The sequence below is a fragment of the Dromaius novaehollandiae genome, chromosome Z (assembly GCF_036370855.1).
Source record: "Dromaius novaehollandiae isolate bDroNov1 chromosome Z, bDroNov1.hap1, whole genome shotgun sequence".
Lineage (NCBI taxonomy): Eukaryota > Metazoa > Chordata > Aves > Casuariiformes > Dromaiidae > Dromaius > Dromaius novaehollandiae.
In genome coordinates, this window is record NC_088132.1 from 32,493,297 (window position 1) to 32,508,744 (window position 15,448).

General features: G+C 37.4%; 1 protein-coding gene across 1 annotated transcript in view; it reads right to left on the bottom strand.

The window, feature by feature from the left end:
* Positions 1-15,448, bottom strand: part of LOC135324713 (contactin-associated protein-like 4) — a 221,405-nt gene that overhangs the window by 27,518 nt on the left and 178,439 nt on the right. Inside the window, exons 14-15 of the mRNA XM_064501545.1 lie at positions 11,289-11,445; positions 7,848-7,975 (exon numbers count right to left, since the gene is read on the bottom strand). Of these exons, the coding sequence (XP_064357615.1) occupies positions 7,848-7,975; positions 11,289-11,445 (285 nt within the window). The remainder of the gene's footprint in view (positions 1-7,847; positions 7,976-11,288; positions 11,446-15,448) is intronic.

Genomic DNA, 15,448 nt, shown 5'->3' on the forward strand with positions numbered 1-15,448 from the left:
CTTTCTAAATCAAATGAGGCATTCAATACCTTCTTATCTAATTGAACAAGGCCAGTGCACATTCTCCTGATAATGCTGTGATTTGATTCTAAATAGTATGGAAAAAATATGATTTTTGCTCCAGGCACTCCCAGCTTTTGCGAAAAAAGCCCAGCCTTGCAAACTCCCCTCTTACTGCAGAATCAAAGAGGCCTGGCCCACAGCTCACTGAAGTAAAATCGAAGTCCCCTCACGCATCCCCCCTGGACTTCTTGATAGAGTTTTAATCAGGGTTCCAATCCTGCGCCCAGAAAAGCAGCATGGCAGGACATGCTTTTATTCTGGCGATCGCTTGCTGCGACACTAGCCACGTGGGACCACCGCCAGCCATCACGCGTGAGAGCAGCAATCAGGACAGTTTTTGCACGGCAGGCCAGAGCCGCGAACAGATGGCTCGGGGCTGGGAGAGAAAAGAGGAGCTTTGCACCTCGCTCTCCCGTGCTGCACGATGGGCTCCTCCGTGGCGGCCGCGGAGGTAAGCTGATCGTTTTGTGCAAAACACCACGAGCTGAAGGCGACAGCCTTACACACTGGAGTCATTTTTAAGCCCATGTTTCTCAACTGTTTCAGGTCATAGCTCCCACAGAGCAGAACTTCACTGCAATTATGACTCAAGAATATAACGGCTATTTAGAAAACAATGGGCTGGCTGTTACCAGTAATTCAAACACAATAGGAAGTTTAATACTAGTAATTTATACCAAATTGGTAAAGCATTGCTGGTAATTAGAAGAGAAACAACAGCAGCAGCAACAGTCCAGTAGAGTGATGGTACAATTAGCTTCAGTGCAGCATTTAAATGATCCCTGCAGATCAGACTGGAGCCTTGTGGGAGGGCAGGATTTAGCTATGTCAAATGCACTGCTGAAATACAGCGGCCTAAAATGTAGGTGGAATACTCCCTCTCTTTTTGATGATTTTGTTTTTATACTGAGACTCTCAAAACTGTCCTTAAAATGAGAAGTATTATTCTTCCTGTCTTAATTTCACCTGACTTCTCCAACTGCTCTTTTTCTCAGCCCCCAAAATTACATGGTTTGTGAATGTTAAGGTACTGTATGAATAAAACAGGCTAAATACGTATCTATGAAAAGTGTATTAGAAAGTAGTATCTTATGCTGTTGTAAAGCAGGGTAGGAAAACATTTCTTCATCTGGCTCACTGCCTCCTGCTGAGTTTTCTGGAACTGACAATCACCATGTAGATAAGAAATCAATAGTATTTAGCATTTTATCTGAGTAGTAAGACTACAGTCTTCCTGTGAATAAAAAAAGCAAAAGCAGAAGGCAGTCCTGTTTGTTATAAATAAAAAAACCAGCATTATATACGTTGCAAAAAATACTTCAGTGTTTGGCATATACCAACCTGAAAATGTAATGTGAAAACAGGGAAAATGAGAATGAGACAGATAAATTAGCTGTCTGAATGTTGCCAAGATAATAAAAATGACTCTTTCAAACCAATTGTGTAAATGTATATAGTAGAGCTCTCCACGTTTTTCATCAAAACAGAAATTTATCATTATTTTAACAATTTCTTGTTGATACTTTTAAGTGTTGTGTCATTCATTCTTTTAGTGTGAAACTCCAGCAGAGATAAAAGTGAGTGCTGAGGCAGGGGAAATAAACACAGTACTTTTTAGCAGGAAATAATTTACTGTTCTTATGTTGCAGAACAACATTTTCTCTAGATATTTTTTGAGCAGCCTCCCTTCTCCCCAAAAGAAAACAAATCTCTAACTGACATGACACACAAAATACTGCCCATCTTTTACGGAGAGGTGTAATTAAAGCACACTGCTGTTAACCTGGAGGTCCTAGCTGAGTTCTCAAACAGGTCGTTGTCTTTGTGAAGACGCTTTACCTGATCTGCCTTCCAGGTTTCCCATATCCTCCCCCGAGAAGGATGTTGTGAAACATTTAGAAGGCACCCAGAGAGCTTCCCACACAAAGCGCTCTCCTATGTAAGCGCCAGCTTCTGGCCCCAGGTCCGTCAACAGGAACTTTGAATTTCATTGAAATGTCACCATGATTAGATTACAAAAGCACTGCAGTAATAACATAGAAGGGTAATGCAGTACCAAGTGTGCTCATTGTAAATTGTGGATCCTATTAGCACAGGACATAAACAGTTCAGCTTATCTCATCTCAGTGAAATGATCAGGTCTGGATTTATCCTGTTTTTAGCCTGGTGCTCTTTGTCTTGCTTCTCAAACTGGTCTTTAACTTATGTGATCATACTCTTTGTATGCTAACGGCTCTGTGGGTGGGGGTGGGGGGTGTTGCTTTGCTGCATTCCTGTGCAAAACAAGGCAAGAAAATAATCATGATTGAGTCACATCTACTTCCTTTCCATTTGCCCAGTCAGCTTTGCTACATGCAAAAGTTTCCCTTTGCCCAGCACAGCAATAAGGAGGGCAGAATTACTGAGAAGTGTGCAAATTGCTACTTCTAAAGCTAAAATCTGGCCAGCTGGCAACTGTTTGCCTTTGAGAATTTGTGGAGTACAGCTGCCCCATCTGTATCGCTACTTCCAGCTCTGCTACACTGCAGCTTATTATAAGAGTCATAGATTAAAAGGCCAGAAGGGAAAACTGTGATCATCTAGTCTGACCTCCTATATAACACAGACTGTTCAACTTCCCTCAATCAATTCCTGTTTGACAAAGAGCATTTATTCTAGGAAAAATCCAAAATCTGGATTAAAAAGAAATTATCCATTGATAGGAAATTTGTGATTGCTCTTCTGTCAAGTTATATGCTTATGTATGCACACACGCTTGCTCTATTTCGCTATCTTCGAATCCCAGCCACTAGATATTTGTCTGATTATCTCTCATGATTTTAAAAACATTATTTTCAAGTACTTACCATGTGAAAGACTCCATTTAAATTCACAGGATTACGTTCATTCGTGTATGAACTTATGATGAATGGTATATTGCCCTTACATTATATTGTATTATCCTTATATTATGTTTTATACAGTTAAGATTTATATCAACAATCTTATTTTTGGTCCAGGAATCAATCCTATGACAGATTATAATTACCCATTTCTTATCCATAATATTGGCACATTAGTTTTCTTCCAGTCTTCCGGAAATACTTGTAAGTTCCAATGTTTACTGGAACCTGCTAGTAAAATATCAGAGAGTTTTCAGCCAACTCTTAAAAAAAAAAAAAACTTCAATGTTATTGATTTTGAAAAGTCCGCCCTTATTAACTGACTTTCTTTATTAGAATTTTATCAACATCTGGCTTTTGTTCAAATACTGAAAAAACAATCATGAAACACATCTCCCTTTTTGGTCAAAACCATAGCATTTCTATCTACTAATGGCCCAAAGGTTTCTTTTGCTCTTGTTTGCTTAAAATTTCTCCTGATTGTCCTACTCAGTTGATCATAGATTAATTTAGATCTCAACTTTCATTAAATCTAGCTATTAAGTCTAGTTACCATTTCAAATCTGATACCAGCAATGCTGACATATAATTTATTAGACATATTACAGTGTACAGCAAAAAATTATAAGGGAATATAGAGATGAATCAATAATATATTTTAAAGGTGACAGAAAAGGGTGAATGTTGCTTCTGTGCACAGAGCGGTGTGTCACCAAATCCTATGGCCCAATTTCTTTGAATGGCCAAATCCTCCTAGTGTGTCATTCCTATTTTCATTGCATTTTAGCATCTTGGAAATACAGATACCTAGCTGTATCACAAACGCTGAGAAAAATCATTAATATCTAAATGGAACTTTATAAATAAAATGAACAATGCTGGATTTCTGTTATTATTATTGTTTCTAATATTAGATCATTCTGCCCTGCTTTGGTCTTGCAAATATGGTTTGGCTTTCTGCCTGTAAGTAAAACTTTTGAATTGAAGAGAACTAATCAATAAAGCTAACATAAAGAGGCTAAATACAGTTGTGCAATGTTAAATAAAAGAATAAAAATTAAAAAAACACCCAGTCACATATAGGCAACTTCTGCTGGTCTGCATTTGAATTATGCTACACAACTTTTTAGAAATACCTAATCAAATATGCCCAATCTGGAAACTCAGTCAAAGAGAGTGTGTGATTTATGATGATTCAATTCACTGAACTATTTATGGATCTACTTCATTTTAGTGTTGACATAAACAGTTATTTTTATCTCTAAATAGATGTTCTACAAAGAACAGATTATTGGTGTCATGAGAATTTACAGTCTTTTGGGTTTGAATCATTTGGTGAAATATCAAGTGTGTGTATCACAAATACAAGTAAACCTTCTTCACCACATCTTTTTATATGGTATGCCAATGAGTAATTCTGAAGAATTTATGCCTGTTAGAAAGAATAAAAAACATGTTTAGTAAGAGGATGTCCCGTATGAGGTAGAATCATATAATTTAGTTTTTGACAGTGACAGAAGCAGAAATAAGCAATAATCTCTCTGGAGAGCACTCAAATCGTACTTGTGAATCCAAGACTATCTATTTTTCCTCGCTTAACAGCACTTCTGAGAAATGGGCCTTTGCCACAGATCTTGTGTTCTCCACCTACCCAAAGGTGCAGAACAAAAAAAAAGTCATAAAAATGCTTTTAATTCGAATCTCATAGACGTATGCCATTTCAGATTAGAAAAAAGTCTGCTTCATTCTTCAGGCTTCAAAACGCTACTAACCATCCCCGACCTCACAAGAAAGTTTAGTCTCGGTTGTGTTCTGTCTGACTTCAAATTTAACAACTACTACAACTCATGGCTTTTTACATTTTCTGGAAAACTGAATTTTAAGGAAAATATTCTTTATGTATATCCCTGCCTAAGTGTAAAGGCCATAGTAAAGAATTTCTAGTAAATATATTCAAACATTTCTAGTGTTATTACTTTTATTCAATACCTTGTCTTTTTTTATGTCACAATTCTATGATTGCACATCTTTTTTCCTTCAGAAATTCTGTATTGTTTTCTCAAATTTTAGTCCCTACCTCCCTAAAAGCATGCCATTTCTTGCCATCTTTGTCTTAATGGCATATTGAAAATGCCCGAGAAAAATGTCATTCTTACTGTTCCTATTAAACAACCTAAGCAAATGTTCCTTTTCAAGGTTTTTGCTCTACTATTACCATTAACTGTTATAATTGGAAAGCTCTTCTCACTGAGATTATTTCAATCCCAAATTGCTTCCCCTGAAGTCAAACTCTATAATATCATCTGACATTATAAAACTATTTTTCTGACATTCAGACTTTGACTTCTTGTACTTCTCCTCATGATATATTAGAGTTCTCTACAGTAGCTTGCCCAGAAACACTGTGATCTTTTAGCATCACTATGAAATTTTAGAGCAATTCAATCACTCAGACTAAGAAAACATCAAACAAAAGCAGGGAGGTCAGTGGGTATCAGTACTGTGTGTATATTTTAATGATGCCTCAGGGAAAGCTAGTTGGGATCCATGTTTTAAGATTTGTGGTAATTGAGGTCAGGTTACATAATTAATAATGGCTGGGAACTTGTAAGCAGTGAGACGGAAAATTTCCACACTTATTAGTAATAAATGAACTGTAAGTACTTCTGCTCCATTTTTGTCATTGTCCCTGATTCTTTTTCTGTGCAATTTTTTAATGTAAATAAAACATCATCTAATCCTAAATTACAGCACAGCTTAGTATTATTTTTTGCAAATAGAACCAAAATGCGATCTATTATTTTTTCAAATGGTACCAAACTGGGATCACCAGTCAATAGCCTCGAGGGCAGAACTGCCATCCAGAGGGACCTAGATAGAATGGAGGAACGAGCTGGCAGGAGCCTTACACAGAAATTGCAAAGTCCTGTCCTGGGAAGGAAAAGCCCCTTGCAGCGACACAGGCTGGGGCTGGGAGCGGCTCTACCAAGAGATCCTGAGTGTTGGTGGGCAGCAAGCTGGGCACAGGCCAGGCCGATGAGGGACGTGGCTATGCCCTGCTGCTCGGCACTCGTGAGACCACATCTAGATGCAGGGTCCAGTTTTGGGCCCCCAGCACAGGAAAGATGTCAGTAAACTGGAATGAGTTCAGTGGAGGGGCACCGAGCTGGTGAGGGCTGGAGCAGTTGTCCTGCCCTGGAGGCTGAGGGCAGGGCTGGTCCAGCCTGGAGAAGGGATGGCTCCAGGCGGACCACACAGCATCCCTCCAAAACCTATGGGGAGGTCATCAAGAAGGTGGAGCCAGGCTTTTCCCAGCGGTGCATGGCAGGAGGATGAAAGACAATAGGCATAAGTTGAAATGAGAGAGGTTCAGACTTGATGTAACTAAAAAATATTTCCCCATGAGGACAGTGGAGCAGGCTGCCCATCGACCTTGTGCAGGCTGCATCCCTGGAGGTTTTCAAGCCCCAGCAGGACAAAGCCTTGAGCAACCTGGTCTGGCCTCATGGCTGACCCTGCTGTGAGCGGGAGGGTGGGCTAGAGACCTCCTGAGGAACCTTCCAATCTGAATTATCCTATATCATATCTCCACGATTTAATAGTTCTATGACAGGGAGCATAAATAATCCTTTAGTTCACATTCAGGTTTCAAAGAAGTGAAAAGGAAGTCTCAAACTGTATTTTTGAGCCTTTTGAATTTTCATAAGAAAATTAGAATGCACTGCTGTTAATACACATCTGTTAACAAATCTTTCAGGCATAATCATCCTGAGAAGTCACAGGAATGAAAGCAGAGATGACATAAAAATAAACACACTCTGATTTCTATGCATTTATCTATGCAGTCTCTTCAGTAAGCCTCAGTATTTCTTTATAGGTATTCATTTCCCCTTATTCATAAAGGCTGAAGAAATTTGAAAAACAAACACATCATGCAATGAAAGAGGACAATCACATAACAAATAAAAATAGTAATTTGTAATTATCTGAAGCAATAATGAAGTTCATGAAAATTAATAGGATAACATTTGATGCAAAAAAATTATTTTTATTAAATATATTTAACCCTTCCCTAAACTACAGACAAAAATCCTGCCCCTTCAACTCATCAGTCACGATTTTTAGGATCACCTATATTTTGTTTCTCCTCACCTTTGATTACAATATTAACAGCCATAAAATTTTGTTCAATAGTTTATTACTGAACATAAAATAGATCTGTGTCCTTTGACAGGAAGATGTTAATTGATGAAATCATAAATGTCATCATAAGTCTTCAGTAAGGTACCAAATTTTCTCCAGTTGTCTCACTACCTTTCAATGTTTCTTCAGACCTGACCGTTTTCTAGTTACTGTGCATACATTTTCAGCATGTATTAGCTTTACTTTTTGAACTACTGGATACCTTTTGAATGTCTAAATTCTTAGAGTTGAAATTTTGCTCATAAATACAGTGTGTGATGACCTAATCTCCCTTAGTACAGTTTTCTTACTTGCATAGGTACTCAGAGGAGTTAATACATATAAGGTTTGGTGACAGAGGCATGCATATCTAGTACTGGGCATGTTTCTCCCGAGATATGGTAAACAACTATTAATTCTTCATGTAAAGTTTCCTTCATAACTGAATTGAAATCACACAAAAACACTGGAGTTTGTCCTCAAAATGTCTGTTCGAAAGCTATACTAACTGTTCCTGCTTTCACTACCAATATATGCTTATATCTTTTTAAAATTCTATCCTGGTTTCTCATGGACCATGACATTTTGTCTTTTTCTTTTCTAATTAGTCAAAGAACTAGATGAGTAAGTGATATCTTAGCCTGTTTAGCATACAACATTTAAAATGTATCATAATCAAAACCCCTTGTTACTTAGCAAAACTCTGCAGTTGTTACTTACTATCACCCCGGCAAAGCAAAGGCCCAAGCTTGTAAGCTGCTTCAGAGTTTGGTCTGTCAGTATCTGTGATCACAATTTCAGTTACTGGTAGATGGTCCTTGTAGGAGAGGAATCCAGTATCATTACTCCTGAAAGGTAAAATGAAGCCAGAACTCTCCTAAATGTTTCTGATAAACACATTTCCTTATTATTGATACATTCTGGGGGAAGAAGAAGGAATTCTCAGAAAAAAGCTGCGTGATATAGGCAATAGAAGTGACTGTGAATACAAATGTGAGCATACTTCTGTATGCTTTGGCATTGATATTGTGGTCATTTAGTGGACTGAAAACAATTGCATGAGAAGTGGGCACGTTTATGGCTGTGCTCATCTGCAAAAGCACGAGATAGATAGCGTATCTGGCATAATTATGTACCTAACTGGCTGCTTAAACCAATGTTTATGCAGACGTGAATAATTTCACATTGCTGAGAAAGTATTGCATCTCTCACGGCCTGTTTCTTCATTGTTAAATACTAAAAGACTTAGTATAACTTCCAAATAAGTTTAATGTTCTTTTTCCTTTTCTACATTGATGAAGTTTAAAAAAGAATCACATAGAAAATTAAGAAGTCATGCTGGGAATACAGCAAAAGCAGCATATGCTTCAAATATGTAACTTGCAGAAAAGGAAATATGCAGTCTAGCATTCTGAGCACATGCACAGTACTTCTGATCTTAGGCAGAATTCTTTATTTAATATCTTTGTTAACTTAGTGTCGGAACTGAATTACCGAATTTCATAAAACACCAGTGTTGGCCCTAAAATTGCTTTCACCGAATGCATGGAAACATTTAACCACCCAGGACCATTTCAGAAAATTCAGTCCTTCCATCCAATCTATTTCTAATCGAATCCTCCCTTAATGGACAAAGAAAATAGCTCAAAGACAGCAATAGGAACACAGAGGGGAGATGATCTGGAATTCACATTGCTCAGAGATTAAGTGCTAGACATACATCTCAGCCAGCAAGCCATGTCTCTTTGGGAGCGTGGTTAGGCTTAGCAACCCCAGTCTCTCAGCCTTCTATACACACTGGCACCGAGGGATTGGGAAAAGATTCCCTCCTAGAGATGAATGAAATCAGTGATTTTTTTCTCTCACTCTTACTATCATCACCAGTCTTTTCCCCATAGGCAATTTATGTCTATTTGTTTTGCAACACCACGCAAAACAGTCAAAAACAACTTTTACATTGATTTTTGATGAGGTGAGATATTGCACATTTCAAATTAGAACAGGCAAAAATACAAATCAGTAAAAGTGCTTGGCGTAAAACTGTGTTCCAAATAAAGGGAAACTGAGAGGAAACTGCCTTACCTCTTCTGCAAAGAGGATCTGCCTTTTCATAGATCTTTAGGAAGACATGGTTTTTTTACTCTCTTTTCACACTGAGTGTGTTTTATAGACTTTTTTTGAGTTTTTGAGTAGTCAAACAAGGGCTTTTACAGCTATATCTGTACCCAGTCTACGAAATCAGATATATTTCACTATGAACACACAATATCAAGACCACGTCTCAAAACCATATGGTGCATAACTCTGGTTCTGCGTGCTCATTCAGAAAGCGTCTCAAGCAGGCACAGCTTCCACCTGCACTCCCTGCCCTATGAGCAATACTGAAGCAACTGATCCAAATCATTCGTCTCTAGGAATTCAAATGTGATGTCAAGCACAGCTACCAGAAAGAATGTAAATATAGCCTCCATAACAATGAAGTCACTGGGATAAATCCCTTCATTTAAAGTGAAAATTAAAATGTCAAAAGTGGAGACATACAGAAATATAATACTGGAGCCATTATATTTTCTATGAAATAAATTCATCAACATATACAAATTACTCAGACTGGTTATAGTGGAGACATGCATCCTTGATTTGTACCTACCTCTTCTATCTACTTTATACGCGAGTATGGTATCATTATAAAATATGCATATGAATGTGAGCATGGATTAAATGAATGACAAAAACGAGCAAGAATATATTATATATACTAGGAACTACTCAAAATCCTATGTCAAAATGTGCTTATATTCTAACATTTATTTTGCAGTTGGGAATCATAAATTGCTTATATTTTTATATAGCACAATAACAGGGAAATTCTTGGTCTGCTGGGTGTTCGTTTAAGCTCTTTCTTAGAATGAAGACAGCAGATACTACCTAGTGAGCTTTACTGCAGATGCACGTTCTTTTTGTTTGTAAATCTATGGAAACTTAAGAAGCTTGTAAAGAATTTTGATGAGCCCTTGGTTGTATTTACATTTCTGTATCTGCAAAGGTCCCTACTCATGATCAGAGAATCAACATTTTCAAACCAGATTAACTAGCTACTCCTTTAAAGGAAGGGTGATATCTAGTTTGAGGACAATACAAGCTAATACTTCATTTTCTACACGTCAAGATGTTCCTAAGTACCTTCCTTGCAAATTCTATTCTCCTTCCCAGTGCTAGATCCCTTAGTTCTATGACTCTCTCCTCATTTTACAAAAACCAGACATTACTATTAAAAGATACATATATTAACATGCATACATTACCTGCTCATTGGATAGGAGTAATAGGAGTCAAATACACTTTAAAAGTTTAAAAGTTCAAAGTTTCTTAAGCAGCGAAGTTTTAATTTAAAATGTCCTAGCCTGCTTAATCAAGTACCTACACTAGAGCTACTATTGAGAAAGCCAGATCCAATATATTAAATGAAAGCTTAGGTTCAGGTTTGGCATCATAACAGGGACTCATTTCTGATGTTACTTATTTAAATAGGATCATAAATAACACAAGATGAATTTCAGGTACCAGCAGAAGATCTACATTTTAGAAATACTTCCAGTGCCTTAGACCAGGATTTTATATGAATGCCTGGCTCTGCTGATATTAACTGCCTCCAAAAGCAATTATCTAAGTTTTAGGTAATTAACCTAGTGGAATTTGGGGTAAAAAAGCCTAAACTTAAGTGTAATTAAAAATGAGGCTAGCAATTCCTTGAAATCTTTAACTTTTTTTTTTTCCAGAACCTCATAGTTTAGCTTTAATTACCTTCAGTATTACAATTCTAATAACTGAAGTTATACTGGAGACATGAGTCTAACTTCTGAAAATATAACATGCAATTTACTCCAAAACTGTACAATCTCTATATAAAATTAAACCCTCCCCAAATAGCCCTTATATCCCCCAAAACCGAGTGAAAGAATTAACAATAATAGTCAATGTACACCATTGTAATTTGGTGAGAAATTGTGTTTTATATCCAGGAAGCAGATGACACTGTGGTCATTTAAGTTTACAACAGCCCTGGCTTTCCAAATCTGCTAAGGCCTGTATATATGTATATTTTTTAATTTGCTATCCAACAAAAAGTTATCGTGAGTAAACAACAATACAAAAAATCACCATTCGTCTCTGTCAGCATCACAGTTGCAGTAATGTTGGGAATCAATGCAGCTCCCCTCTAATCCACAAGTGCATTTTTGAACGGCAGGCAGGGAACCTCCCCAGTAGGTCTGTGTTTCGTTGGTTCTTCCAATCCACCAGCTCAATGGCACCCCATCTGAAAGTCAGGTTGGAGAAAATCAATGCCCAATCTCATCTCCTGCTTCTCCGGCTTTTTCTAATCCAAAGTTTTCCAAAATATTAAGCAAGGGAAAACACCCCTCAAATCTAAAAAGTCTAAACAACTGAAAAAAATTGCCACTTTTTCTTTAATGATAACCAATCGTTCATTTTAATACTTCATTATCAGGTATTGTCACAGGTTTTTGCTTGTATTAGTGGAAAAGAGAACTCACAGTCCCTAGCTCAACCAGCCATGATATTAGAATCATTTATCTTAAGCAGTCCATTTATGCAATTAATTTTAAAATAGGCCATGAAAAAGGAGACACCATCACCCTAAAAATCAGGGTAGTTAATATTCCCAAGTAAAGTTCAATTTCAGATCATGAAACTACTGATTTCACTAAGTGGAATGTGAAGAGTTAAAGAAAAACTACTCCAAAATCGACTCCTCCCATTACTAAGGGTACTACAGAGCACTACACGTATCTGTGATGCATATTAAGCATCTGAACAGAACTGCTGGGTGGTGTTAATCAGATATGCCCAAAGACAGGTGTTAGATCACACGCAGCGGATTCAGAATTTATATACTCAGACACTGCAGAAATCATCTTAACGGTTATGTCAGATAAGTAAGTAGATGTATCCAGTGGGTAGAAATGAGGTATCCCAAGCCTATTACATCTCTGTGGAGTGCATCCAGTCGGCATTGTTTATAGTAAAATGATAAAACTAGATGTGTCCTTAATGCTACAGTATTGCATACTAAGCTCAAAGATGGTGCCAAGCAAGCACAGCAACAAATAGACAAAATATACAGAGCAGATAATCGCTAAAAGACATGAAGCATAAAGATAAACCATCTCAAATGAGAGGGAAGAAGGGCGAAAGATGCAATGAATGAAAGTCAGGGCATGAGAAGAAACTCAAGTATTGTTAAATAGTAGGGTTCTTTATAGATGCACTTCTTTTTGCTGTTGTTGAAACTCTACGTTTTCAGCAGCAGGCCCCCATGAAGAAGCTGGAATTTATCCTACTTTCAGCTTTACTTACAACTGCCACTGCTTATTAAAGCTCGCTGTTAGATAAGACCTCCATTACGCTGACAATCTCTCGGCTCATAAACATATTGGCTGCATTCATTACCACACAACTGTCGGCCCAGCAGGCCAGCAAACAGTGAGAACAGTTTCTGGGAAAGTCAAACTTCCATAATGGCATCAGTGCCCAATATCAGTGTTTCTGTTTGCAAGCCATCGCGGGGGAGGGAGAAAACCTAGAGACAGTTTATTAATAATTTATCAAACAACACTTTAAAAATCTTCCGACAACAAGGATGATAAAAAGCAGTGTATTTCTGCCATTTCAACAGCATGGCCAAACCTTATATTGTAGTTGTGAATTAATATTCCCAGTCTTTTGCTGGGGACATTGGGATATGTTTAAAAGCTGGTCTGAAGTACTTGCTCATATAGCAGGGTGAGAAGAGAGTATCCACTGAAACACTGCAAGTCCATACCAAATAATCCAGACTGGTATTTCTGCATTAGCAAAAAATATTCCTTAGAGCAAAATAAAGTTAATAAAAAGGGGTAGAGGTTTCTTCAAAATGAACACATAGATGTAGTCGTAGGTAACTTCAAATCATGACATGATTTGAAAATATTGTAGAGGCTGACTGACTATAATGTATTCTTAAAATACAGTCAATTAAGAATTACTGTCTGCACTGCATGTCCCAAAATCTATTTAAGATGGCTATCATCAAATTTTGTATTTGTCAGACATACCTAGTGGAAGTTACAGATTACAGAAGTGGGAGGGATTAAATTGTGCATGCAATTCGATTATATAAGTATTTGCATTTCAAATCCTTCTATTTAATTACATTCATAATAAATGAAATTTTTTTTCACATAAAAAGATGAGAAATCTCCTTTCAAAGCTCTCAAAAACATTTTTCAGTTTTAAATCTGAAATTAATATTCTTTGCAGAGAACAAATAATATGTTCTCTCTTACCTCCATACTTCTCAGTGGAAAGTATATTTTGAAGTAGAAAGAAATAAAAGTGAGAGAGGATTGCTAATTCATCCAAATTTTTGCCAAGTGGATGGTACTGGAATGATATTCAGGAGATGAAAGGAGACCTTTCATCTGATGGCATGCCCCTGAAATTTTCAAAAGTTGCTAGATTTCTTCTGAGGTTCTCCCTTCTAACTTACATTGGTAGAAAAAAAGGGATTGCAATTTGGAAGGTTTTCCAAATTCTGGCTCTCACAGCCCCACTAATAACATTTCACAGCTTATATTCTCAGGTGTTCCAAGAATCCAAATATTTACCAGAGTAAAAATATCTTAGGATATGTTTAAAACACAGTGACTGCAGTTTGTTTAGACACATCCCAGTTTTAAACAGTGCTCATCTACGTGCTGTCAATTTTGCTTTAAAGTAGGTGTCTTGAGCACTTTTACAAGTGTGCAGATATCTCTGTGGAAGCTAACTCAGCAGGACTCATATAGCTAATCCTATATATATCTCTGCATTATTGTGCTATTCTGAGGTAGATATCTGATCTATGCAGTTTAAAGATGGTTCGGTCAGGTCGTTCCAGTGATCACTGTATAAACATAGTCCTAATCTTCCACTGATAGTCAAACCTGAGAGCTGCCAGTAGGCTCCTAAAGTCCATGCAGACTCCCAGTGTTTGCTGCTGATGGAGTTCAGATGCTAAAAACAGCATCTGTTTCTGTAGATACTGCTGAGACTAAGCACACTGATCACTCAGTTCCTTGAAAAACAAGTACCAGCATATACGTCTTGAGGGGAAAAAACACACTTTTTCCTCCCCCTTGTAGCTAGCTCTCCAAAAGCACAGAGCAGTCAGCACTGCACGAGGAGGCATCTGCTTCTTCCCCCAGGAACTCCCTCGAGGCTTCCCATCACTATGACTAAATGGCTCAAAGTGGGTCTAGCCTCACTGGATCTTCTCCCACAGTCATTACGCTTGAAAGAGAAAGGGACACATCTAAATCCCAGAATGTAAAAATTCTGAATTTTATTTCAAAGAAGCAATTCAATTAAGAATGCTAAAAGGAGATAAGGAGAAGTTAATACCTCTTCAAAAAAGTTAGAAAAATGTGGCTCTGGCTGCTTTGAAATGGGGTGGGGAATATAAATCATAATTCTCCTTTTAAGAAGTGTTTGTATCTCATCCTTATATCACAAAACTCAGAACTGACTTTTGTTAGAAGTGTTAGTAAAGAAGCCAAGACTGAACATCACTGGATGCTAGCTTTTTCTTACCTTTGCGCTCTCTGACTGAAATCCTCTCTTTGGAGGAATGTGAAGTTGTATTTGTTTCCTATGGTAATGTTTTAACTAAGAATGATTTTAGAAAATCTATGTAACTCACAAAGAACTTTCACATGCTTATTTACTCTTAGCATTCAAAATTCTAAATATTGGATGATGTATCATAATTGACTTGCACCCCTTTAGCTTTCTAGCAAAACTTGTATTTCTGTGCAATCCCAGTGGATTGAAAAAAAAGTAGAAAATCCTCCTTGTGTGGGTTTCTCCCCTCCTTCTTCTCTAACTGAAATTTTTCCATAACTTCCAGCCTCAAACTGATGAATTCGGATGGTTGGTCTTTTGTGCTGCTTTTTTTTTTTTTTTTTTTTTTTTTTATCTTACTCTGGAAGGCATTTAATAGCCAAAAATATATGCAATGCCTAGAGAGCACAATCTTGAAATCCTCTGCTTGGTATCAGTCGGGCTTTTGAACACCTAACCATAGCTTGAATTTGGAGTCGATACGTAAAGAGATCAAAGGCCTCCTCTCTGCTCTCGCTCTGCTATTAGAAAAGAATGCCAAGAAAGAAATGTAAGGAAAGGTTTCAGAGCTTCTAGCAGACATGACAATCAATTTGGCTTAGTTTTGCAAGAGACAGAAAACAATGGGATTTTTTCCCCCAAGTTATTTTGTAGTATTT